The sequence below is a fragment of the Bombus vancouverensis genome, chromosome 4, assembly GCF_051014615.1.
Source record: "Bombus vancouverensis nearcticus chromosome 4, iyBomVanc1_principal, whole genome shotgun sequence".
In the NCBI taxonomy this organism is placed as follows: Eukaryota; Metazoa; Arthropoda; class Insecta; order Hymenoptera; family Apidae; genus Bombus; species Bombus vancouverensis.
In genome coordinates, this window is record NC_134914.1 from 1,053,786 (window position 1) to 1,081,611 (window position 27,826).

Here is a 27,826-nt window from a genome sequence, read left to right on the forward strand (position 1 = left end):
GATCGATTACAATTATATCAGAAGTAAATTAAACATATCATAATATTTGCAAAATTATGAAATAGTCAAAAAACACGGAAAAACTTTTATTACAAAATATTTAATATATTTATTAAATTAAACAATCTGGAACAATCTGGAACAGTCTGGAAGAAAAAGCTTTAACTTCTACCAAATTCTATATATATGCATACATATGTACGTATAATATCATGTACATCATACATTACATAAAGACAAATTTTTATTGCAATACAATATTTTTGACAATTCAATAATAGATTTTATTTTATGTAAATAAAATGTTATAACCTATAAATATATATATACATATGTATACAAATGATGTTTTACAAGTTTAGAAATAATAACATCAAATATTTAAAACATAGCAAACTGAAATGTTTGCACTTATTAAATAATATTTTTGAATAGATTCGATTGTTAAATAAAAGCATGACATTAATTATGAATTGAAATAACAATTGACTCGAAAACAATAAAACTGTGAAAAATTGCTATGAATTGTTCTAAATCATAATCGGTATAGTAGCGTATTTAAGTACACGTATATATGTCACAAAATTAAGTATCATAACCTTAAACTGTCAAACTTTTAATGTACATATTGTAGAATATTTACAGTGTAACATTATGGTTGATACAAAGGAAACAATTATACAAAAATTTAATATGGAATTAGGAAATGATCTGAAAGGGCTTAATAAAATATACGAATTTCACCAATCCCTTAATGCACAGAAAAATGAAATTGAAAAGTCGGTATGTATTTAAAAATATATTATTATTTTAGGACTTTGCCAAAGATAATATATACTTTTACATGTCTTCGCAAACATAGTGCAAAAGATGTTTTTAGTTATTGGTCTTTTAAATTTTTAGTTATCAATGGCATCGACTGAAGCTCCGTCAAAAGTAAAGGCAGTTATAGAAAGTGTTGAAAAAATTAGTGTTGAATTTCAACAATTGGAAGAAAATTCTGCAGAGTTCAGAGGTAACATACAAGAAACAATGCAAGAAAATGATAAAAGTTTTGAAATGCAAAAAATTATTGACGTTATAAGTTATTTGGATAAATCTTTATCATATCTAAATTTCATAAAATATGTTGAAAATATTAGGTAAATTATTATTCAACTATTTATATTTTACAATTATTTAAAACTTTAAAAGATTATGATTTTAGTGATGAAATACAAGTATCTCTGACAAATGGTGATGACGAATCAACTATTTCATTATATGCGGACCTTACAAATATTAGTTGTCAACTACGATCATCAAATTGTCATTATCTCCAAAATTATGTCAAAGAAACTCTTCACTTTTGGCATAACCTTATAAAGGATAAATTGTCCAAGTATGCAATATGTATATATGTATTTACGTACGTATATGTGATTAATTATACATAATAATAATTTTCAGAGAATATAATGATATACTAAAAACATTAAAGTGGCCCTTTTGTGGCAGTAATGCAAATACATTACATACTCCTATGCCAGAAACATTAATAAAATTTAAAATACTTACAGAATATTTATTGCACTTACAATTACCGTATCCTTATAAAGCATAAATTTTATTTTCGTATTTTATTAAGTTTATCTATGTTGTTGGAATAGATATATTTCATCTTTGACTAAATGTATAGAGAAGAATCTGCAAAGTCTGTGGTAACATCAGTTTTATTAACTGATTTTACTCCTGTGAGTTTACCAATTTCATTGCTAGTACGGCCACTTAGACAAAGATTTATATATCATTTCACAGGTTCTAAGTTAACAAATCGGCAAGATAAACCTGAATGGTTCTTTACTCAAATATTAACTTGGATTAAAGATCATGTTCAGTGGGTCCAGAAAAATGTACAACCTGCTGCAAATTCAATAGGTCTCAATTATATAGATATGAAGGTAATATACAATTGAATATACATTGTTTTTATTGTTATTTACACATTGAAACATAGAATAAAATTTTGTATATATTCTGTCGTGATAGGTCGAGTTCATGCGAGCTTTAATACAATTAGCAGTTGAAAAACTACATTCTGAATTATCGATAGTGCAGTACGATGATGCCTTATTTGCTCATTTGGTTGATGAAGCTTTAGGTTTTGAACGGGAATTGAGAGAGACGTTATTTTATCCTTCAACTCAACCAGCTACTGTTTTTGTACTTACACAAGCTCATATTTTTGTAAAGTGGATTAACATGGAAAAAAAATGTAATGTTATAAAATGTTTTTTATTATTTTTTATTTAAGCAATCATTTATTTAATATATTATAATTTCATATGAAATGTTAAACTAATTTTTTATTAAAATGGTTTTAAACATTTTATTCGTATTATATTATCAGATGCAACCGAAAAAATGGATGCCATTTTGAGTTCAAATACAGCTTGGGACAAATTACCAAGCTCCGATACTGATGATATGAAAGTAACTGAATGTGCAGATGCTTTTTTAACACTTCTCACGACAATTTCTGATAGGTATAAGCATTTACCTCAACCAGGGCACAGGTAAGTGGATAATATATACGATCATTTATACAATAAAATTATATTGTGCAATTATATATATACATATATAAGTACATACTTGAAAAGTATCTTGAATATCTTGAAAAATGTTTCGGACAAAAGCTATTGACGTAAAATTTTTGAACATGTACATGAATTTTTTATTTTTGCAGGTTACAGTTTCTTGAACTACAATTAGAATTAATTGACGACTGGAGAGTAAGATTGCTTCAATTATTACATGAAAATTATGAAGATCCTTTAACATCTCTTATGCCATGTATTCTTAATACATTACATTATGTGGCAACTGTTTTAGAAGAGTGGGGTGTAACAGTAGTAAGTATTTTATATATAAAATACATGTTTCAGAGAGATATTTTTTATATATTATCTAATTTCTTATTTCTAGCATTTTTTGCAATTATACTTCTTCAAGCAACAGTTTGAAACAGTTGAAACTGCTACATTGAAAGGAAATGATATTACTACAAACGTAGGAGAAGTTGAAGGTTCTGTATTTGATGAAGCTGTTGCTCTCTTAAGAAGATTAGAAAAGAAATTAATAAATGAAATTAGTGATTCTGTATCTTTAGATGTAAAAGCAAAAAGCAGACCATATAGAACAGATAAGTACGGATGTTCAATACCAAATTTATTTATATATTATTATGTATGTAAAAATAACAGTTTAATATTTACGTATGAAGTGAAAAAATGTTCATTGTAGAGAAGTTTAGGGTTTTAATAATCGCATATTTTTTTTATATTGACACTAAATCTTTTACTCTGAATTTTTTAAATTTAGATTTGGTAAGAAAATTGCTTTTTAATTATTATGTCTTTTACATTATAATGTTAAATGTTAATAATTATTAACAGTAATGGAACATTAAATATGAAAGTAAGAATAATGTAATGAAGACAAGTAACACATTTTTCTAAAGTATAGTTTTAAATAAGTTAACTATTTATTATAGTAACAGATAAAGTTCTTTTTTAACATTATTTTGTATCATGTTAATTTTTTAAATATTTGTATATAAACGTACATAAATATTAAGTATTTCATTATGTATAATTACATATACAAAGTTACATATAGAGTTTCTAGGAATATAAAATTAATTTGGATCATATTTTCTACAGATGGTTTGCAATGCAGTCTACTAAAGAAATTGTTTCTTTGTCTGTGACACCAAGTGGCTATTCCATGTTTCAAGAATTAGCAACACAACTTAATCTGTTGAACAACACACTTGCTTTGCCACTATTTCAGCAAGCTTGGAAAACTTTAGCTTCACAATTCGATCAAGTAAGATATAAATTATGAAATTATTTTAAAAACTAACGTTATATTAAGTATTTATACAAATAGATATTTTTTATTGCAGTTTATTTTAGAAGAAGTTGTTCTAGTAAATCATTTTAACATGGGTGGAGCTGAACAATTACAATATGACATTTTCAGAAACTTGTTTCCATTATTTGGCCTATATATTAGTGAACCAGAATCATATTTTCCTTTGTAAGTAACAGATAATTATGATATTATCTATAGAGAGGGAAGGGGGGAGTGAGAGAGAAAGAGAGACAGAGAGAACATGAAATATCTGAATATGCAAATTTCTTTTGAAAACATTTTAATTCTTTAATACTTAAATCTGACAAATTACAAATTTATTGCATTATACTTATTAGCATAAGGAATTTGTATATTTTGTTTCAAACATACCTTCTTTCCTTACACTATGTAGTATACATATATGTTTAATATTCTGTATATTTAATTGTCCAAATAATATTTCAGGATTAAAGAAGCATGCATTCTATTAAATATCATGTTAGGTTCAGCGATGTTACTTGTTGAAGCTCTGAACAATGAGGACGAACTTGCTGGACGCGAGATACTAGCAGATCTTGGTATCTATAAAATGTCCCCTGAACTTGCTTTAAAAGTAATTGGAACAAGGACAGACATAACCTATGTATAAAATTTTTTTCCTTATGCTATGTCATAAAAAATGAAATTATTTAATTTTGTATATAGTATACTACATCCTTTTTAAAAATGATGAATAGACATTAATGCTTTAATTAAATTTGTAAAATTGTATATTTAAATTATTAAATTTATGTATATATATTAATTTATATTTAAAGGTCATATGTATATATAGTATTTAACAAATTAATGTTATTCCACCATTATCTGCTCCTAATAGTAATAATCTATTAAGAGGGAGAACCGCCATTGTCGTAAGGAGACCTTTGAAAGTATCAGACTTTAATTTTGATGATGAAAATGAAGCTGTTGTTTCTATGGATGTGTAAACTCCTATCCGATTTGCAGTTGTTCCTATAACTAATTCTTGTTCATACGTAGTCATGCAATGAACTGGTTCTGTGGAGCCCCTAAAAATTAAAAATATAAAATTTATTTCTTTATTCAAATATATTTAAAACGACAACTTTGATCATGTAATAAAAGATAACATCTTATTTTACTTCATATGAAATTTTAGTTTCCCATCTAGTGCACTCCATACAGCAATAGTTTCATCTAGTGAAGAACTAATTAATGTAGTTTCATTAATTGCCTCTAATTGTAATATCTGAAAGAAGAGCAATTAAGTATTTCTATACTGAATATTTTTATGATCATGTTTTAGAAATAACACACTTCACATTCATGGCCTTTCCAAGATGCAATAATAAGTCCAGTACGAATATCTAAAATTGTTAAAAAACCTGATGCTTGACCCAATGCTACCCAATAACCACTAGGTGCTACTGCAATACATCGAATCAAACCTGTTGGATTTACAGATACCTGAAGAAAAAGGAAATAATTATTTTATTAAATAGCTTATAATGGCATACTTAATATGATAATACTTACTTTCATTTCATTGACATACTGAAATGTTCTACAATCAATAACTCTCAGAGTAATATCAGTTGTACCCACAAGTAAAGTTGTACATGGGGGAGGACTTGCAGCTAGTGTATTTACAGGGACTGGACGTGAGCTTTCTGGACATCCAAGAAGGGAACCCATAAAAGGATCCCAGCAATGAATTGTGCCATCACAGGTAACTACATATCGTAAAGATTCTAGGAATGTAAGGGCAAGGATCGACTTTTTATGTCCAGTATAAGTATACTGACAGGATGTGACAGTGTTTCCATCCCCCTATTGATAAAATATGCTACTTAAGTGTAAGCTCTTTTTATATATATATATAAAATATATGTCTCTATATCTATTAATATAAGATTTTTATATTGAATACCACTAATATTCTATTATTATAATATTTTCTACATTAATTGATATAATCTTATTACTTTAATTTCCTTTGTTTTTATTTATTTTCTTTTTTTTTTAAATTTCTTTTATTATGAAAGATTTCTCTGCCTGTTTGTCTTTCTCTTGGCATTATTCCAAAGTCATAGTACAAGCAAAAAGAAAATGATTTCTAATGTAAAAGTAGATTGAAAATATAGAAAAGGTTTTATTCTATGTTTTTAATTTACTTTCACGTAAGAAGTCACCTCCGTTTCAGATGTATCACGATTTTAGAATTACATTGCATACGTTTAGGATTGGTATAACATATGTATAATTTTACCTGACTTCTTAAACTCCATAATTTCACAGTCTTATCTCTTCCTCCACTCATAAAACTATTCTCATTATCTAACACATACAGGCATCTAATACTATTAGTATGACCGCTGAAAGTTTGGAGTTTTATTTGTTTTATATTAAATGCTGTATCTTTTTCTGATCTTCCAATTTCATGTTCCCAATATGCTAACCAATTTCCTCGTAACTGTCTTCCATTTGATAAAGAACAATTTGCTTCACGATTAGATATTATGTTTTCTGAAGTAACATAATCCCCAGCGTCATTCGTTTGCACAGCAAACCTATTTCCCACAATTGATATATTTTCAAAATTAACTGCATCTTTATTTTTTATTTCCGTATTTCCTGTTACATTATAATTGTTGTATGATGTATTATACTTGTTGTCATCTTTAAAAGAATTGAAAGATACATTAAATTAAAGATCTTAAGTAAAAAGATCTATAAAAACTGTAAAAAGAGGGAAGTAAAAATAAATGGAATATAATATAGAATATACCAGTGTTAAAAATCGTTTTTGTTTCTTGCTCATATTTATGACATAAATTGCGTATATGTTCATGATTTTTAAGTATTTGTTCCATTACTTCACTATCAATACATTTATAAAAGAGCATATATGTTTTATGAGCAAATTCTGTTGTAAATACAGCTTTTAGTTCTTCAAGTGCCTAAATATATGTTGGATATTTAATAAACTGCAGTAACTATTAAATATAAAAATTTATCAAATAATATCTTTAGTTACCTTATTCTTTTGAGTATCAGCGGCATCTATATTTTCTACAACTGGAGGAGAATAAGAATCAGCAACATCTTGATTAAAATTTGTTTGAGGTCCCAGAATATCTCTATTATCTTCATTTAAAATCTTTACACTATAAAAATACATATATCCATATATTATACTTTTATTATAGTAGAACATATGATTCTCTCATATGTTTATGTATTTGTTATGTTTAAAATAATATTAAAATATGTAATGTAATATGTACCTTATAAAGTGCTCACTTATTGTCTTTTGGTGAATCTCATCCTTAACATTTTCTGTAACATCTTGATTAAATGATTTATCAAATGCTAAAAAAAAACGTTGAATAGGTACAGCTAAATGATTTCTTGTAATGACACTACCCAATCGTAAACTAAACATAAATAAAGTTTCTAAACATTTTTCTGTCATTATCGAACGTGCGATTATACCATTGGGAAAAGTGAATCTTGTGGATGATAATATACGAACTGTAGGATACAGTATTGCTTTCACGATTGGTTCCTAAAATGGAAAGTGGGAAATTGGGTATATTGTCAAATATGCACTGTTCAGTGTTAAAAAACTTGTACAGTATTTATCATACATGAAGTATATCCATCAGTACTGCGTCACTAAGATATGGCGTAATATGGTTTAAAAGGGTTAAACATGAAATAAGTCCCCCTTCTAAATTTTGTGTCAACTTTCTTTTACAAAGCGCTAGAAGTTCTACCATGTGTGCAAAATATTGCAATACTATAATTTGTTCTCCATATAAACCTATATAAATATTTAAATTAGCTTCATTTTTAGAACTTTAAGTTGGTGATTACATATATAAATTATACAAATAAAATAACCTGCAATAGCTGCAAGGCATTCCAACACTTTATTAGCATTATGATCACCAAGTAAAACTTTCTTATTCCAGGGAATACCTTCAATAAACAAGGAAGTATCATCGGTTATTGTTAAGTTCTCTTTCCCAGTGTAACATAATGTAAGCATCCTCAATAAATTTCGTGATAAATATCGGGCAGTAAGCACGGGACCAAGTCGATGAGACAACCAGATAATAGATTCAGCACTCATTTCAGATGTTGTGCACTCATTCGATGTAGACTTTTGATAAGTGTGATCCAATTGGATATTTTCATGTTCTGCAGTGCTAGATTTATTAACATCCATTTTTAATATTGCAGAATTTTGTTCTTCAACTCCTATAGTACATGTTTCCTCAGAAGTATTAGTAGGATGGCCAAATCCACCATAAGTAAATTCATCATTAGAAGTCTTACTTCCAACATGACAACCAATATTACTAAACTCTGTCAGAGATTTACTGGAAGAATTGGATATTTTTGGTATAGGAATTGTTGGCGATTTAACAGATTTCAGTGGTGAAATTTTACTTCCCTCTTCATTTAAATCATCATTTAGATTCAAACTCAAATCAACATTTAGATCAATATCATATGTTGCACCAGAATTTAGAGATATCCAAGAACTTTCTTCTGTTTCCATTGTAAATACTTCTATAGTAAGGAAAGTACATAAAAATTTTTACAATTTTTTAGATATATGTATGTTTATTATATTTGATCGCTTACCCTCGACATCATTGTCAGCTGAATTTATATCACGTGCATAGTCACCAGTTATAGGTACAGGTGATAAAGTAATATTATGTTCTGAATCTGCAGAAAAATCCTCATCTAAAGGAGATAAAATTCCTTCTCCATCATTACATATCCCACTTAAATCACAACTCCTGTAAGAGGAAATAAACTCATCAGAAGCTATTCATATTAATGGATATATTTATACATATACGCTGGTATAGTATGTTTAGTAGGGAGTCAATTAATACACTGCTGTTAATATTAATATTAAGAATAACTTACACCGGGATGCTTTGAGTATACAAATTCTGTAATACTGGACAGTGAAAGTCTCAAGTCTAACTATATATGCATGTTGTGTATATATTGATTTAAATTAATTTCCTTTTAAAATTATGTAATTTATGTTAGAACTATTTTACTGTAATATAATTGTTATATATTTAAAAATTTTGTATGTGATTTTTCTTACTTGAGATTACCAGTTTTATGAATATATGTTGGAGATCCTTGCACATAATCTCTGTAGCCTCCAACTGCTTCCACAAGAGGTGCAATAAAATTTTCCAAAAATCGTCGTAAACCCAATCTTACCATAAGCTTAAGCAAGAAATTTCTATGATATAAACGCGTAGTTTTCAATTTTGCTATTAATCCTGAAGGGAGAATATCAGCATGAGCAAAATTATCTATAAAGGAACCATTTTCATATAATTTCATAATGGATAAAAGGAATGTTTGTGCAGTATCTCGAGGACCCAATGCTCTGGAAAAATACCAATTATACAATACATTAAAAAAAATAGTAAATTAGAAAAAGATTAAAATATTATAAATATCAAATATATCAAAGAAAGCTATTTAATTTTATTATAAAGTATAATATTTTATAATGAATATTTGAACATTCATAAAAATGAACGAAAAATCTTATAATTTATAAATAACTTACTTAGCAATAGGATCAAATAAATGCCATGCAGCCAAAACAGCACTATAAGGTTCTTCCATTACTTGCTGTATATGAGGCATTATTAGCTCTAAATATGCTTCCCTTGCAACTCCAGTATGGAACAATACATGTTCTAATTCTCTTGCAATTGCTTTAACTTTACATTCACTGATCTTACAAAGGAATTTTGTTTTTGTCTTACATATAAAATCTATATCTTCTTCAGACTTCATTATAAAATTTAATTCACGAACTAAATTATTATATTCTTGTAACATTTCTACAATATTAAACAGATATTTATAATACTTGGAAAATGGAAATAAACTTCCAGAAAGTATTGGTTGTAAAAATTGATGTGCAGATGGTGGAGGTAGACCCATGTGTGTAATAGTTGGGTAACGAAAAGGCATATCAGTTACCTGAAAAATCACATAATATATAATTTTATTATACAATATAACTATATCTAATCTAATCAAAATATTACAAATTTATAATGTTATATATATATTAGTAATCTATTAATCAACATATAATAGATTAATATAATATAGAAAGAGATGAATACATAATATAAAGTAATGTCATTAAATATTTATTATAATAATTACTTAAAGAAATACTTACTTCTATGTTATCAATATCGTAACTATTTGGTATAATATCAACTTGAAGCAATAAGGCAACAGCATTTCTTACACATTTAGGTAGACTATCAGCCGACATTTTCAAGATGTTTAAGCATGTAGCAAGTCTTTTTACAAATGATACTTTTTCAACATTCCATGTTGCTCGAAATTTATTAGACAAAAATATTTCCAAAATTAAACAACCGAGAATTTGTTGTTCCTTAATACGTCCACTAGCCACAATTTGTTTGTAATTTGTGGATGACTCATGTAACTCAAATTGCGGTTTATAAACTTGAGAGCTTACTTTATTCATAAATGCATGCATAGTTTCCACATGCAAAATAGCTGTAACAGGGTTATAATCTTTTGGAAGAATTATTGTCTGACTTGTAGATTTATCTTGTTTAGCATTGTCTTCAGTAGTGAGTAAAGAACCTCGAGAACGACTTAATAATCGACTTAAGACCAAAGGAGACGATCTCGATGTATTTATAATTGATGTTGGTAATTCTTCTTCTTCAAATCCAGAACTATGACCTTCATCATCACTAGTTCTATTCCCAGATTGATCACTTTCTATAATAAATTACTGTATTAGTTTTAGAAAGAAACAAAATTATGTCAAAAAATTGAAACTCTCATATTAGACATACTATACTTATTGACTGAGAAAGATGAGCGTAGTCGGGGTGGGATCTTACACCAATAAGGTGAAGGAATGATTTTCTGAGGATGTGGTTGTGTAAAAAGTTGAACAATTCCAGAGTTAGTTAAAGTAGTATGATTGTCAACAAGTTGCAAACAGACGTTCTTAGATTTTACTGCTGCTGAACCGGATAATCTATAATGTAAAAAAATGAATAATAATAACATTGATATATGTTATCAATCAATGTTAGAATAAACAAGCAATATTTACTTATAACCAAAAGTTAGATCTATCCAGTGATGTAATCTTTCAGAAACATGAAAACTTTCTAAAGCTTCTCTATGTCTTTCAATAAAATCTTCTGGAGATGTCGCCCATCCAGGAATTTCTAAATCTGGCAAATCTTCATGAATGGACTGTAATTTTCAAATAGTTATATACATATTATACCTAATTACATATATTATGTAAACTATATTATGTAATTTTATTATTTTTATCTTGCCTTAAAAACTCTAGGATCAGTAAAAAATTGTGGTATACATTCATCTGGACTCCAGTCATGTAACCTTTGTATCGAGGCAGGATATTCACCTGGCACCCATTGTGATCGTACATATTTACAAAGGACAGATTTATTATAGCGACGAGAAAGATAAACGTAGTACGTGATTTCTGATAATACATCTGATACATGATGCCCCACCTGCAAATATTACGGAAATTATAATTAATTAAATAATTATTGTATCAAGTAATTTAATTGGTAAATATTGTTCATATACATACTTCAGTTGATTGTGAATCAAATGTTAAATCTAATTGTCTGTCACCTTTGTTCAATCGAAATTTAGATTTTGTCAAATCTCTCCAATTACCACCACATCTTGATGTAAAATCTGTGACCCAAGGCATTACATGATGACAACTTGGATCACCGTATCTTCTACCAGCCAAATTATTCAATGCAGTTAAATAATCGTAATTACTAATACAATTATACACCCACATTTCACACAATTTTTCAATATTTGCATTTATTCCAAATTTAAAATTTTCTTGTACTATAGAATTTGATGAAATTGTATCTAAATTCTTTTTACAGCCATTAAAATTTTTTACTTTAATTTCCTGACTAGTAGAAACTTTGAAATGTTCATTTTCAGGTTTTATATATATATTGTCACTTACTTTTGGTAACACCTAACAATAAAATCTGGGAAAGTAGTTATAATTTCAATAGAAAATTAAATTAATAAAAGATATTTATAAAAATCTTGTGAATATTAACCTGAATAGTAAAATTATCCATAAGTAATATATCACTAAGGGTAATTTCACCTAATACTAAACCCCGATCATGTAAATCTCTAGATAATTGTAATAGCTGATATATTAAAAACAATGGTTTTCCATGACTCATACTTAAAGCAGCAGGACTGTACATTACACACCTTTAAAAGCAATAAATAATTAACAGATAATCAATTACAAAATTAATAAGAAATCACAGTTGGAATATATAATATGTACTTACTCACGGAGAGAATATTCTGCAGTTTGCTCATGTAATGTTAGGAAGGCAGATGTAGTTTCAATAGCAAACAATATTGGAAGAAGATTGCAATGTATTTCGGTTGGTGTACCAGGCAACACAGATACCACTGATCCATTTTGTATTTGTACCAAAGTACAACCATACATTTTTTGCAATACTTCTTGCATAATCCATATATCGCTTACATTAGCAGTTATATTGTATTGTTCTCTATGTTCTATGCAATTCCATGGACCTGTACGTACAAATAAAAATGGACATATATATGTACATATAAAACCAAAAAAATAAATTTATTTTTCCAACATATAATTAGAGTAATTAATTGTATTACATACTGTAATACTTTTTATAACATTCTTTCCACAAATTTCTATAATTAGTTTCTGCAACATAGTGCATTAATTGTGAATATGTTAGATCTGAATGAGTATTTCCATTTATATTCCTTCCTCTTGGGAGTGGAACAGCATATTTATGCTGTTTTTCATAAATCTAGGAATTAAAATAATTATCACATATATCTCTAAAAATGTTATGGACTTTAATAATATAGATTACACAAAATACTTTTAATTATAGCTAATAATATCATAATTGAATCTAGCATATAGCAAAGTTGAATAAGAGTGTGAATAAGAAATCTATGTAAATCAATCTCATCCTGTGGCTGGCACGCAAAAATTAATAAAATATACATATATCATAATTGCCATATTATTGTATTTATAACTTACAAAAGACAAAAAAGCTGTATAAATATTCCATCATAACTGAAAAAGTATTTAAAACAAATTAAAGAAGTTAGTGCCTTTATCTATATAAATTAACATACTCTAACATATATTCTTATCCAGTCTGGACCCAGATCTTCAAGTGTAGGATAAGCTGCAATTTCATCTTCACTTAATCGTTCGTGATTAATAAAAGAGATCGGACCTGTGTTAACTAAACTGGTTAACCAATTTTTATGAATGGTTAAACAAATTCTACCATCTATTACTTTTATATATTTTGTGGGTACCAGCAACTCTTTTGTCATTACATCCATTTTTTATCCTTATGGTTTATATCTACAAAGATAAAATTTTCCGATTTATATATTTTTTCTGTTTAAATTTTTAAGTTTAAATAAAAAGAAATGTAATGTAACACTGTTTAATCGTTAAATTCATACCGTATCTGCACTATAATAAGGCGAAAAGTTAGTTCACTAAACATCTACTACGTATGTTTATTATTTTTTAACGCCAAACACAGCTGATTCGTATCAAATGAACAGCTGACACTAGACGCCATATTTAGATGCAATTTTGTAATACGTAATGATTGAAATCAAAGCTGAAATGTATTCAAAAATAACTTTCTATGCAGCGCGATTCTTTTTCTATTAAAATATTTCGTAAATTTTTTGTTACGCTTATTACATGTAATATTACGTATTATATTGTTCTAGGGCATAACCTATAATTTCCGCGAAAAGATATGCTTATACATATTATACAGAGCTTTACTCATGTCTGTATAATATGTAAGTATATATGTACATATATACTTACTTACAATGAATGGAAAATTTTTAATAATTTTTGTAATAATAAAAATGGAGAAGAAAGTTGATTATCATAGAATGAATTATAAACAAGTTTATTCTCAAATATTTTTTTATAACACTTTCCTCTATTTCAATTTTTTCAGTAATTAAAATGAAAATATTTTTAATTATATTGTATAATTATAATAACATATAAAATTGAAGATATAAACAATCAATCATATTCGATGTATTTAAAATATTTATATTTATCTTACTTTCTTTCATTGCAGCTTTATTGAAAGGAAGACAAAGAAAGGTCTACAGAAATAAAAAATTTCAGAAAAATGAATGAATGTAAAAAAAGAATGATTTATTTTATTAAAAATCAGTTTGTAACTTTAGTTACAAATTTCTCCGTCTATGACATTTCATGTTCATATGTTCATGTTTTGTGTAGAAAAATTTAGTTTATAAGAGAGTCATATATTGATTATTGATTAAACTATATAGTATTAATACAGGTCTTTGTTTCTCTTTCCTTACTTCTTGCATTTCTTCACATATCTCCTTTATGTACTTTTTATGTCTTGGATGTCTAAAAGAGCAGACAAAAATTTTCGTTAACAAAAATCTGTAAATTAGTTTTAAATAGGTATTAACCCTTTGCAGTCGGCATATTTTTCTGGTGATATCAATTAATTGAAGTTTATATTTAATGTCACTTTTGACATAAAAAAATTATTTTGGGACAAATATATTTTATTGTATATTACTTATAGTGTACAAAAATTAAAAAATTTTAATTTTGTAAAGTAATATTTGTTAAATCATAGAAGTTAATCAGTGATATTTGTTAAAACAATCACCGATATGGAGTTTCCGAGTACAAGTACTGGAATAGGTACATGTTTCTCATCTTCCTCCTGGGATTCTTCTGATCGAACTTACTGCACAATCTTGTTTACTTCCTGAATGAAGTATATGGAGTGTATTATTTAATTTAATTTCTGCATGTGAGATTGAAGGTTGCGTTCTAGATGAACGGCCTTGCCGAAGATTTTCTACTAATTGTATTTCTAACAATTCCACTAATTTGCAATTAGTAGTTCTATAGATTTTGTACGTGTTAGCGATTTTTCATGGTTATTTTATTTTATGGCTTTATATATTACATACAATTTGATAATGTACATTTCCATATCCTTCCCAAAATAACGATTTCTTGAGGAAACAGTAAGTTGGTGCATATTGGTCAACACGATCTATTGCTCGTATTTTTTTCATATAATTTATAGCGATAATAGGCCTTGTTATACCTACTGTATCATCACAACATATGTTTCTTTTAATGGATTGTTTTCTTGCTTCATCATAGGTAATAAGAAAAGTTACAACTCGTTTGCGCTTTCGCGCAGAGTAATGTATTATTTCTCTCATATGCCACAGTAGACTTTCCCAAAAATTTAAGTTCTTTAATAGCAGCTGGAAAATATTTTCCATTTGGCATTATAGTATCAGTTAAATGAATTTTTAATTTCAGCTCATCAGTAAGTGGCATACTTGTAAAGTAGTTTCTATTAAATAACTTTCAACATTTGGAATGTTAATCAGTATTCTTTTAACTAACGTCAATGTAATTCGAGAATTAATCGTAAGTCCTAGTTTGAGCGGCTTCTTAATTAACAAACTATTATAATAGAGTAAGATTGAATGAACATAACCAATCTCCACATCCGTTAATACGTAAATTTGTATCAATATTCCATTTAGTATGTTTGTTTGGATTGTATGTTACAAAGGTTATTTTCTCTTTAAATTTTACTACAGATTCATGTACACAAATACCTTTACCAGGTATGTTCTGCAAAATTTGTGTTGATATATTGTAGAAAATTGTCTACCTTTTAAGTAGAGATTTTCAAATTTTTGCCTTGAGAAAGATTGATGTATAGATGTAATGTCTAAAAAATTTGAGAGAATTTGAGAGAATGCAAATGGCACTGTTTCCATATTAAGATTACACCAACATAAGTTATAAATTTTTCATGTCCCATCCACCCACGAATACCAAATTGAGTTTTTGGACAGTTGCTTTTCACTTATCTTCCTTTTTGCATACTCATTTATCTCTTGTACTATATTCTTTATTAATATATTAATAAAATATACTTTAAAAAGTCCAATAATTTTTTTATATTCTGTGGTACTTGTGCTTTTACTGTTCATGGAGAAGCTTTAAAATCAAAAGTAAATGGCAAATTGTCTTAATATTCTGTAATATTCTCCATTACTTTCACCAAAATCTATTTCTTCTGCATGCTCTTCTTTATTATTTTCACCATCCTCATTATAACTTTCAGCCTTTATTATCTTTCATTGTTTGGCAGAAATTATATTACTGTCACTAGTTTCACTATCATTATTTACATTAGAAATATTCATATTTTGATCATATATTTCAAATTCAAAGCCATCATCACTTTCAATAGTACGAAAATCATTATTATACTTCTTTGTCATTTTTAGGAATCATTTTAGGAATAACATTATACTGATAAAATACACTTAACATCAAATATTGTAATCTTGCACATAGAATATCAGAGAATATCTTGAATTACCTTCCTTAGTACACAAAATTGATTACAAATTGTTTCTTCAATACAAAAATGTACTGGATATTCAAATGAAATTATTTTTAAAAACTAAATTGCAAGATTTCTTAGAAATACTTAAAAAGAGATGGTAAAAAATAATAAATATTTACAATATCTCTTCAATATACCTATGTTACCTTTTCTTCATAGAAAAAGATTATATCGCCATAGTGACGCCATCCGACTTTAAAGACAGATTTTAAATAACGCTACTATAGCGATATCCAACGGCAAAGGGTTAAAAATATTATTATAAATTTGTGCTATAATAAAAGCAATTCAGAAATTCTATTCTATTATACATAATATCTTTTTCTTATATACAGATACACAAACAGAATTTAATTTATAGCATTCAAATGAAATTTGACTAAATTAAGGATCATTAATTTTTTAAATTTCATTTTTTAATATGATTTTATAAATAAATAAGTAATAAATAATAACAACAACTTACTTGTCTATGATAATTTGTATACTTTTTAGAAAATCTTGGTCTTCCTCATCAATTTCTAAGAAACTTATTATTGTTCTTATAACACTCATTTCTAAAAATAACGCAAATATTTCAATTGGAATTTTATGTGAAATCCTCTGGAAATATGTAGACATCTGTGCAACCATAGAATTTTTTAGACTTCTTCTAGAACTACCAGAAAGTTTGTCTCTTTCGGATAAAATAAAATTAATATTGACATTAACTGGATTGTTATTACTCAAAAAACAATCATTTGTTACTGTTTTGCTTTCAGATCTATTTAAAACAGGTATCGAATTATCTAATCTTTGAAAAAATTCTCCAACTTCTTGATTATTCATTCTTTTTTCTTGATACCTGTCACGTTCCCAACTTTGAATTCTTATGTTCCCTTTTTCTCCGGTTTTTAAAAGAATAACGTGACTGATAGAGTTTTCTCGACAATATTCAAGGATTTCTTCAAGGGAAACCAGATCTAAAATTGTAACTTTGAGTCCAAGACTCCATAATTCTTTTAAGAGATCGATCATCTCCTTTTCTCGATGATGATTGCCCATACAAGAAATGGCAACGTCGATACCGTATCTGCATTCTAAAGATTCTGAAGTTTCCGAGACTGCAGAAACAAGTTTTTCTAGTGAGATACTAATTCCTGCGCCATATTGTTTAATTTCTTTACTGGCCATTCCTGTACGTTCAAGAATTTTTTTAAAAGAAGAAAGCATTTTATCATAACGACCTCCTGCTGCTATTACTTCTTCTCCACCTTTCTTTTTACGCCGCTTAACTTCGTAGGTAATTTGATAAATTATACCACTATGTTGATTTATATTGTGCACTAGAAGAGGTACAACCAGTACAGGCCACTGTTAAAAAAGAGAAAGAATTCAAATTTTATTACACCTTTATATAATATTTGTATGTTTACCTTTAGAATAAAAATTATAGGATGATATATGTAACAAAAGAAACTTCTTTAATCACAAATAATTGTTTTAGTTATATTTTAAATATGATTTTATTAATATAGTACAATTTTTACCTTTACTCCAAGTGTTTCAATATTTTCCATAACTATCTCAATTTCCTTCAGTCCTTCTCTAGCTAAAGCAGCAGCATCTCCTTTTCTTCGCGTAATTGTTTTTAAAACACTATGAATTTTAGCAACAGAACTTTCCGTTTCAAACAAATTGAATAATGTCTCCATAGCCTGATCAGTCAAACATAAACTTATTAAATGTGTCTGTATTTGAAACTTTGTAAATTTTCCATCACGTGCATCTCGAAGGATTGAATAAATATCTTGATATTTTTCTTTATCTACTCCACAATACATTAATACAGCTTGTAGTAAAGAGGTGTGGTTCAAACGAATAGTAAAATTTCGTTCTTGCAATGGAGGTAATTCATTGATGATTTCCCAGACAATGTATATTAATTCACCTTCCATTAGAAGATTATCAGGAGTAGGATTTATTATATCAAATGCGCATTCGTAAAGTTCTCTAGGATGAAAGCCCAATACCTAAAAATAATATGAAATATAGAAACTTTGCTAACTTATATAATATTTAAGTACTTAAAAAAATCAATGGTTTATTCCTTAATTGCTTTTAGAATACAATAAGAAATAAACATCTCGTATTAATAGAGTAATTTTACGATGATATAAACTGTTTAGTAAAATTATACCTTTTTTTCTCTAAAGACTCTTTCAATTGCATATCTTCTAATATGTGGTACATTATTCCATACTATGTATCTTGCAAACGCAGCGCGTAAATCATGAGGGATACAAACAATGTTTCCATTACGAGTCATTAATTTTACACTGGAAGTTGAAAAGCTACAGAATTGATGCGATTTTGGTATCAATAGAGGAGTTCCTAAGTAAACACCACCATGTCTTTGAAAAATCTCGATTACTTTGCTTTTAACTCCTTCTTGATGTTTTCTCCAAGCAATAAAGTTAATATGCCCCCTACTAGGTAAATTCATATCGTAAGTAATATCGTCTGCAGGACTAACTTCCTGCGTGAAACAGCATGAAATCAAATATTTATATGCTTTGCTTTGATTATTTGAAAGAGTGCGCCGGATCATTTCTTGCAATTCCGTCTCTTCAAGTCGGGCAGGAGGCAAATATTCCGAAGAAAGGAGTTCTTGAGCAGTAGGCCGTTGACTAGGATCATGATTTAATAACCACCTGTAATGACCGAGAATTAATTAACACGTATTTTAAATTAATTCATTTTAATCTGTACTACATGCCGTAAAATATGAATTTGTCGTGACATATCAGCTTGTTGTATTTCTGATGGAAGTATAATTTCTTTCGATCGTAAATTAAGCAAAACTTTAATTCGTTCCATTCCTGTAGTTAGAGGTTTGTAACACATTTCAAACAATATTATTCCAAGACTATAAATATCAACTTTTTGATTGTAAATAGCTTTTGCTGCTTTTGTTGTAAGTTCTGGAGCTACATAAAGTGCTGTGCCTACTTGTCCTGTGAGAGATCCAACATCTTCTGTGCCAAAACTAATCCCTGAAATATATTACATAATACATTATATATAGAGTGTTTGACTACAGGTGTAAAAAAATTTAAGGGATGATTCTTAAAGCTAAAATAAGATGAAAATCAAGAATGAAAAAAATTACGTTTTAGGCTTTGTTTTTAGTTATTAACAATTAAAAATTAGCCGAAATATCCTTACACAAAGATAAAGTAGATCAGCCTAAGCAGCGAAGTGCACAGAGATGCTCAAATCGAACGATACATGGGCGGCAGTTTACCTCGTACAAGTCGTAGAGAAGAGGATTGTGACATTTGTAAACCGTGTAAACCACGCTGCGCGACGTTTTGAAAGGAGCATCGTAGATTAAACATTATACCTGCCTACTGTAAAAAGCAAAGCCGGAAACGCAATTCTTTTATTTTTGATTTTCATCTTATTTTAGCTTCAAGAATCGCCCCTTAAATATTTTTACACTTGTAGCCAAACACCTTGTATATACGTGAAAATACCTATAGAAGAATAGTACATAAAGAAGATTAATCGTCGCTGTGAAGATATTTACCCTTTTCAAAACCTTGAGATTCTTTATCAGTTTCCATTGTTTGTACAAAGGATGAAAGTATATTTGTAGTTGCTAAACCAAAATCTCCGATCTTTACATGGTCATTACTATCCAAAAATATATTTACTGGTTTTAGATCTCTATGTATCATTCCTTGTTGGTGAATATGTGCTAGACCTTCCACAATTTCTCGAAATAATCTCCACACTCTTTCTTGATCTTCATAAACTCCATTATCAATTGCTGTCCGAAGAGTGCTCTTTTCACAGAATTCCATTTGAATATACATAAATGGAATTTCTCTGACTGTTTCTTTTGATTCATTCATATCCCCATTTTCATCGCTTTTTATATTTGATGCAGATGCTTGATAATTTGTATCTCCTACAAATTCTATGCTATCAGAAGAATCCATTCTTAGAAGATTCTGCATTCTGGAAAATTTGTTACAAATTACTCGTAACAACATAAGGTTCAATTAATATAAATTATACAGGGTGGTTGGTAACTGGTGGTACAAGCGGAAAGGGGGTGATTCTACGCAAAAAAGAAGTCGAAAATATAGAATAAAAAATTTTTTTTTTAATTTTTCCATCGAGACAACGATCTACAGTGAGATCCGTTATAACGAGACGCGATAAAGTGCACGCGTACCGAGCGAAAATTCAAAGTCGATTTTCTCGAAAACAAAACCTCAAACGAAAAATTTTTATTCTATATTTTCGACTTCTTTTTTCGCGTAGAATCACTCCCTTTCCGCTTGTACCACCAGTTACCAACCACCCTGTATATGTATATATGTTGTGAATATATACTTCGATATGCTTAATTTTTAAGTTCCTATGGACAAAAATTATACATCTTATTCTATACTTTAAAGCATATTCAATTACACATAATTTTTTCATTTTTTTTATTCTAATGAATTAATTATATAAAGTAATAAATTATTGTATGCTTTCTAAATTCTGGAATGTATAATTGAATGGAAATTAATTGTTAATTTGTTTGTTAATTTTAGATTTTTAACATTTAATACGTAAATTTCGCACCTATTTATATATCTATTCAAAAAAGAATCTGTTTCTTGAATGTAAACAACTCTGTCACTAATATTTTTGTTTTAGAATAAAATGTATGTAATTTTAATCTTTATATATTTCCAAATTCATGATTTATTTTTATGAGAAAGTATTTTTGTAATATAAAGATATGTCACCTACAAATCATCATTTCAAAAATGAATCTCTTACAAAAACGCACAATCTTCATCACTGTCAGTGTCACTGGACGCATCACTGTTATCCTCATCGCTGTCAGCTGGAAGTGTTGTATTTGTTCGAGATCTGTATGAAACATTCCATTCAACCTCGTGTATTGGTATTGGTGGTGCTAATTTTTCAATATCATCCGTTATTAAATGCTAAAAGATAAAAATTATTCACGAAATTATCATGACTGATCAACAATCGCACCTGATATCAAAATTAATTATTAGGTTGTCCCAAACGTTTCTTTTGTTTTATAAGGAAATAATAAATGCACAACATTTTTTGTTTTATAAAATATTTATTTTATTAAATTATGTGTGATCCATTTTGTTAGAATAGAATAACCGAATTATTTCCTTATAAAACGAAAGAAACTTTTGGGACAATCTAATATTTATATAAAAGTAGTACTTTTATATATATAAAAGTAGTTTCCTATAAATCATTACATGGTATGTGACACACTACAAGTTAAGAAATTAGTTACTAAAAATTAGTTACTAAAAATCTTAAGTTAAAATCTTAAATATTATATTACTATTCAAAAATAAAACAAATACAGACTATCGCAATGTTTAGGAAAACAAGTAGAAAATAAAATAAAATTTTAACGATTAAATTTCAAATTCGAATATCTAGGAATCCACAAATTAAAAAAATTAAGCAATAATATAATATAGATATAACAATTACATTAAACAGCTCTGGACTCTTTTTTTCAGAAAATGTCATGGATGCGCGTTCTTCTACTGCATCAGTTATTATAGCACTTTCTATCCATGAATTGTAATATCGTACTACATTTTCATGATTCATCCGAGATAACAATTTCACCTCTCTGGTAATTTTTTTGTGAAGTTGTTTATTTTTTGGGTTCAATTCTATCCTTTTAATAGCATAAATTCCACCATCTAATTTATTTTTCACTTTTAGAACATCGCCGAAAGCACCTCTACCAAGCCATTCAAGAATTTCGAATTCATTCGTAATTCTTAATTGACCTCCTAATGGAGGTACATATTGTCTAATATCTGTATCTGGTTCTTCTGGTTCATGATTCTCTTGTTCATCTCTCCGTGGTATTTTTGGGGGCGATAATGCATGGGTTAAAGGCGCCTTTATAAACGAATGTTGTAATAGTTGTTCGGCTGACCAACGTTTTCTTTCATCATTGATAAGGCACTTTAATAAGAAATCTTGAAGATCAAGCTAAAACAATTAAAAAATTGATTCCTTTATGAGAAGAAATGAGTAAAATGTGATTCATTTGTTTCTTCTTACTTAAATATTTATTTAAAATAATTATACTTAGATAGAAATCATTTGCTTTAAAATAGTATTTAATTTGGTTATTTATAGGCGTGCTGTGGAAATTATATTGTTTACGAAATGTACATAATGAACAGATTCAAGTCTGAAGACAAAATAATATAACTAGTATTTTATATCTAAGATCATTTGATTATTATTCGAATTAATTAAACAGAGATAATAGGAATTTTTTAACAATATGTATATGTCATACATCATATAAATACATGATATTATCAATTTTTGTTAAAGTTGAAGCGTAGAATAAATAAAGAATCTGTTAATATGTAATTTCTTATTTAAACCTTTTACTTAAAATTTTACTGAAATAAAATGCATAATTATTTATTAGCAAACGTCTGCATTTCACATTTATAAAGCTTTATTAGCAAACAGTAAAGTGAAATTGATTGTATGTTTACTAAATAAAGGCATAGGTCTCTACATTTAAATTGTGAAGTATGCCAAATAACGTCCGTATAATAAACATGTAGTCTAGAGTACAATAAATATTATTATATTTAATAAATTAAGTCTTTTTGGTTACCCTCAAATATTTTTTATTATAATAATTTCTTTCTATATGTTGTATATTTAGCTATATTAAATTTTCTTTTTTATTTATATTTTATATTAAATATTCAGATTATTTGTATTCTGTATGTAGAGAAACACACCTGTACAATTTTTGTTGGATCAATTTTATCTCCAGAAACTATGATTCCTTTTAATAAAGAAAACATAAGAACACCAAAACGGTAGATATCTGCCTTTTTTCCACCTCTGCCTTGTACACTCGGAAAATCTGGTTCAGGCTTGATTATTGTACATGTCTGATAAATATCAGACAATCTTTTATTTAAAGAATAATCTGATAATCTAACTACTCCTGTGTTATCAATATAGATACTGGTATCACGTAGATCTTTGTGGACAACGTTATTCTCATGGAGATATCGTAAAGCAGAAAGGATGCCAGTTGCCAAATATCGCAGGAAATCGATGTCTACTGCGATATTTTCCAGTAAAAAAAAGGAGCAACTCGTACCTATCTAAAATCCGATAATTAACATAGTTGCTATTATTAGAAAATGTATGTATGTATTTGTATTTACAGATATAATAATTTCGTAATTTTTTCGAAATAAATGAACTTTATCATAAATATTGAAATGTTAAGATAGCTATAGAATAAAGTTTATTTAAACGTATAAAATTTAAGTTATTTAACTTAACAAGTGAAACTTATTTCAGGAAATATATTTCATACAATACAGTGGGCCTTCGTATAACGCAAGGGATAGGTTCCACGTTATAGGAAACAGCTTTATATGATACGAACCACATGTATTATGTATATGGACTATGAGTGTGATGTTATACGAATCCGCATTATACGAATTTTACGAGTCCCTTATATTTTACATAGTTCTTCAATTTATTCACTTTTAGAAAAATTAATTCAAATAATTATAATTACAAATATTGTACCTTTGGTTTGCATTATAACTAAATATCATTATACCTACCACAAATTCTTGAAGAACATAAATAAGTACATCATCTTCCTCCTGCAGATACTTCATATTTAAATAATGTACAAGATTTGGATGATGTAATTTATGTAAATGATTTACTTCTTGTTCTAAGCTTCCTACTTGTTTCATGATATGTTGAATATTATTTTCTTCAATTTTATTATTTACTTTTAATGTCCATTCACTAATTGCAAACAATTCTCCAGTTGTCATATCCACACCTGCATAAACGACTGATCCCTTAGTACTATGACCCATACATTTTGCTCTGTACACTTGTCGTTCACCTATAATTATTATACGTTATAGAAATTAATAAAATTGAATTATTTTTTTAATACACAAGTTTGAGACAACAGACTAAAGTTATCTACCAAAATATATACCTCTATTATGATCAAAGTGTAATAATTTTGTGCCCCTATGTTCGCATAGAAAACCGTCAGAACTTTCAGAACTACTAGCACATCTTCGTCGAGAATAAATCCGTGATCTCTCTTGTGGAGATGATGGTATTGATTGAGAAGGATTATTTGATCGATCACAATATAAGCGAATAGATTCTTTCCGATTACGAAGTTCAGCTTTTAAAGCTTCTTGCCTTTTTTGGATTTCATCCTGCAATACCTGCAATTATTTTTTTAGATACAATATCTGCATTAAAACAGATATATTTTTGAAATGATCAATAATAATATGATTAGAACAATTATATGTGTAGAATAGTAGTAGCCTACAGAAATTGTAATTTGAACATTAAAAACAAGAAAGGTAAAAGGATGTTTGACTTGCCATGTTTATTAATTAAAATAATTGTAATTGCAATATTATCGAAATAAGTTTTTTCAATGAAAATTTATAGATTTTTTTATAAATTGACGAATATAATTATTATTAAAATTACCATTTACGCCAGCGAGACCGTGTGAGAGAGCCTCGGCATTAACGAGGTTTATAGAATTTATGGTACGACAAACGCGAAAAAAGTAACGTTGTATTCTTATGTTTACGTTTTTCTTATCTTTAATACGATGCATCTTGATTTGTATAATAAATTATGTACAAAAATTACAGTCATATCTAGTTATGTATAATTAAAATCTTCAGAACGCCTACACTTCCAAAATGGACATATCCACCGAGTCATGCATCATTCAATTAATTTTGTCTATTTTCTACTATTTTAGATTTATAGCTTAAACCAATTGTGTGTAATATCTTGTATATATCTTTGCATATTTTTTAGTCCTACGATATATGTATACATATAAGATAAACACAAAACATGAATCATTTCATCGGAAGAATTAGTTTTTTTAAATTTGATATGTTACATTCACCAAAATATTATCAGTGGAAAAGTACAATTTTCCGGATAAGATTAATTGAAATGCAATCCTCTAAGTATCTTTCATTTCAAGTATGTACTACATCAAACATTGTCCAATTCTTAAATCGGGTTGATATAAAAAATTTGATAACAATTATGTATGAACAAATATATATATATGTATACATATAGTGAAATAATTAATTATTTAAGAAGCTATTACTTACCACCTTTTTATGTAATTACTCGCATCTGTCGAGGATACATTTCTTCACCTAGGACATTTTCTTAAGGTGTTTTAGGCACACTTGTTCATAGTAGAGTTTCAGTGTATTAACTTGCAATTATATACACGGTGTCTGACTTCCGGCATGTAGTAATAAATTAATGTGTTTGGTTTTCTTCTTGTCTAACAACGGTTTCTTCTCTGATTTGGTGATGACGCTATTTTTTATCATTTCATTTTCCGTTTGTTGTACCTTATCTTCAATTTATTCACAGATCGGTAAGACCATTTCTGAATTTCATCTACGGACACTTTTTACTGAATAATTGTGGCAATTATTTCTTTGACCCCAGTAATACTGAATATATTTGAAACATGCTCCACCCCTGTTTCTTGCTTTATGGTTTCTTTCTTCACAACGTTGTTTAGGAATCGCTCCAATGAAAAATAATTATTAAAGGGTAATATATCGCCTCAAGCTTTTTTTAACAAATCAGTGCGAGGAAAGTCTAAGATTTCTCTTAGCGTACGATGATGAAACAAAGTTTTGAATTTTGTTACTATTTTCTGATTCCTCGGTTGAAAGAAGCAGTTCGTGGTATTTTCAAGGTTCGTGGTACACGACGTCGACATCATAATCGGTATTTAGTCTATCCAGTGCTCATATCCTATGAGAGACACAATTGCATGCTAATAACGACATTCGCCTGCAAGTTCATTTTTCCAGTTGAACTTTTTACAATGGATTTGGAATGATTTTACAAACAATCAGCAAATATTATACATTGCAATTCATCAAAGTCTGTTTCCTAGTTTTGGACACAACGGGTAATTCATTTGACATGTTTGAGCGCTTTCGGTTTCTCGTATCTGTGAATAAAAAGATGTAGTTTATAAATTCCACTTGCATTTACATAAAATCCGTTACTCGATCTTCTTGTATTTGGCTTTCATATGCCCTTTTTTCTATCCTACGAATTAACGTTCGATCTAGAAGAGCTTTTCACAACAAAGATGTACTGAAGAGTCCATAGCAGATCTTGGACGAAACACTCACTTTCTCTCTCTTCTCTCATTGTGTCTAAGGTATAGGTCTGTTAGGTGAGCCTTACTGAAGAGTCCATACTAGCACAACAAAGATGTTTCATCCATTTTGTGAATTTATCTAGATCTATGCATATTTTAGTCTTTAAGGCATTGTAGGATATCTTTGACAAATTTTGACTCTATATCATTGCTTGGTATTTTTTAAATCTCCATATCGAACCGTTGCCAGTTGAAAATGTCGAAGGATCGTCAAATTTACCGCTTGATTCGTTTGCCTTTTTTTCAATAACAATGTACTTAAAGAAGTATCGGTAAGTAATTAAAGAAATGGAAGTGCTCTCGAAATCTCCGGAAACTCTCAGCTTATAAGAAAATTATTATGGCTTCCTTCAGAAATATTCAAAGTGATTAAAGTCATTACCCCACCCTATTTGTGTCCTTATATGAAATTATAAAATGTAATATTAAAATTTCGCTGTATCTACACTTAATAATTTGTACGTGTTTAATGGATAATTTAAATTAATTGAAAAATATGTAATTTTACTTTAAAATAAATTAGATTGTTAGATTAATAAATTAAAATTAATACAAAAAGATTGTGAAAAAAGTATCAACTTTAAAAATAACAAATTGTATACAATTGCTTCGTCATATATTTATGATTTTTTACAATCAGCGATTATTATACAATATTTTCAAATACACATATTTAATTTATTTTCTATAATAGAATCCTTGAACAAAACTATTCAAAATACCAAAATATTTATTTTTATCATAATGCAAAAATAATTTGTAAAAACAATAAGGTAATGATAAAAATTAAAATTAATAAAGATTTCTCATATTCATATGGCAGTTAAACTTTCGTGGTTCTTAATTTTTAATTTACAACGATTTATAATCATAACAAAGATAATTATTTTAGAAGTTATTAATTTTATAATAGATAGAATACGAG

General features: G+C 28.0%; 3 protein-coding genes and 1 long non-coding RNA gene across 10 annotated transcripts in view; 2 read left to right on the forward strand and 2 right to left on the reverse strand.

The window, feature by feature from the left end:
* The first annotated feature begins 124 nt into the window (after positions 1-124).
* On the forward strand, positions 125-5,857 carry Rint1 (RAD50 interactor 1). Of its 4 annotated transcripts, XR_013058303.1 has the most exons (15): positions 156-198; positions 646-783; positions 904-1,142; positions 1,208-1,381; positions 1,450-1,584; positions 1,679-1,940; positions 2,029-2,254; positions 2,390-2,555; positions 2,729-2,894; positions 2,968-3,188; positions 3,705-3,870; positions 3,950-4,083; positions 4,366-4,543; positions 5,228-5,506; positions 5,574-5,857. XR_013058303.1 is itself a non-coding variant. In XM_076618327.1 (14 exons), the coding sequence occupies exons 2-14, from the start codon at positions 655-657 to the stop codon at positions 5,231-5,233; spliced, it is 2,202 nt and encodes a 733-aa protein (XP_076474442.1). In that variant the 5' UTR covers positions 125-198; positions 635-654; the 3' UTR covers positions 5,234-5,857. The 4 variants fall into 4 exon arrangements, 3 of the variants coding, with proteins under 3 accessions (XP_076474442.1, XP_076474441.1, XP_076474443.1); XM_076618327.1 differs by having other exon boundaries at positions 125-198; positions 635-783; positions 5,228-5,857; XM_076618326.1 differs by having other exon boundaries at positions 5,228-5,857.
* Positions 4,642-13,688, reverse strand: Wdr81 (WD repeat domain 81). Its single transcript, XM_033342976.2, has 23 exons — positions 13,561-13,688; positions 13,219-13,456; positions 12,722-12,878; positions 12,363-12,618; positions 12,117-12,279; positions 11,615-12,028; positions 11,331-11,531; positions 11,096-11,241; positions 10,830-11,017; positions 10,172-10,752; positions 9,542-9,963; positions 9,062-9,355; positions 8,578-8,738; positions 7,828-8,502; positions 7,572-7,747; positions 7,209-7,489; positions 6,959-7,088; positions 6,710-6,881; positions 6,191-6,600; positions 5,458-5,751; positions 5,239-5,388; positions 5,064-5,170; positions 4,642-4,970 (listed from the first exon to the last, which is right to left on the reverse strand). Exons 2-23 carry the CDS (start codon positions 13,432-13,434, stop codon positions 4,739-4,741), a joined length of 5,826 nt encoding a protein of 1,941 aa, XP_033198867.1. The 5' UTR covers positions 13,435-13,456; positions 13,561-13,688; the 3' UTR covers positions 4,642-4,738.
* A 101-nt stretch (positions 13,689-13,789) lies between these two features.
* Positions 13,790-24,254, forward strand: LOC117161437 (uncharacterized). The gene is made up of 4 exons (XR_004465020.2): positions 13,790-13,914; positions 14,211-14,821; positions 23,628-23,814; positions 23,976-24,254. It is a non-coding gene; the product is annotated as an uncharacterized LOC117161437 (long non-coding RNA).
* The window catches only part of Gcn2 (eukaryotic translation initiation factor 2 alpha kinase Gcn2), a 30,045-nt gene continuing 16,488 nt past the window's right edge, over positions 14,270-27,826 (reverse strand). For 2 of the 4 annotated variants that reach the window (XM_076618324.1, XM_033342982.2), the window contains 11 exons: positions 24,646-24,886; positions 24,251-24,546; positions 23,399-23,773; positions 22,104-22,619; positions 21,393-21,562; positions 20,140-20,573; positions 19,327-19,603; positions 18,748-19,261; positions 18,098-18,580; positions 17,035-17,921; positions 14,270-14,515 (listed from right to left, as the gene is read on the reverse strand). In XM_076618324.1, the coding sequence (XP_076474439.1) occupies positions 14,389-14,515; positions 17,035-17,921; positions 18,098-18,580; positions 18,748-19,261; positions 19,327-19,603; positions 20,140-20,573; positions 21,393-21,562; positions 22,104-22,619; positions 23,399-23,773; positions 24,251-24,546; positions 24,646-24,886 (4,320 nt within the window). In that variant the 3' untranslated portion in view covers positions 14,270-14,388. Of the gene's footprint in view, positions 14,516-17,034; positions 17,922-18,097; positions 18,581-18,747; positions 19,262-19,326; positions 19,604-20,139; positions 20,574-21,392; positions 21,563-22,103; positions 22,620-23,398; positions 23,774-24,250; positions 24,547-24,645; positions 24,887-25,816; positions 26,581-27,826 lie in introns of those variants that run through there. The other 2 variants (XM_076618325.1, XM_033342983.2) reach the window with 2 other exon arrangements.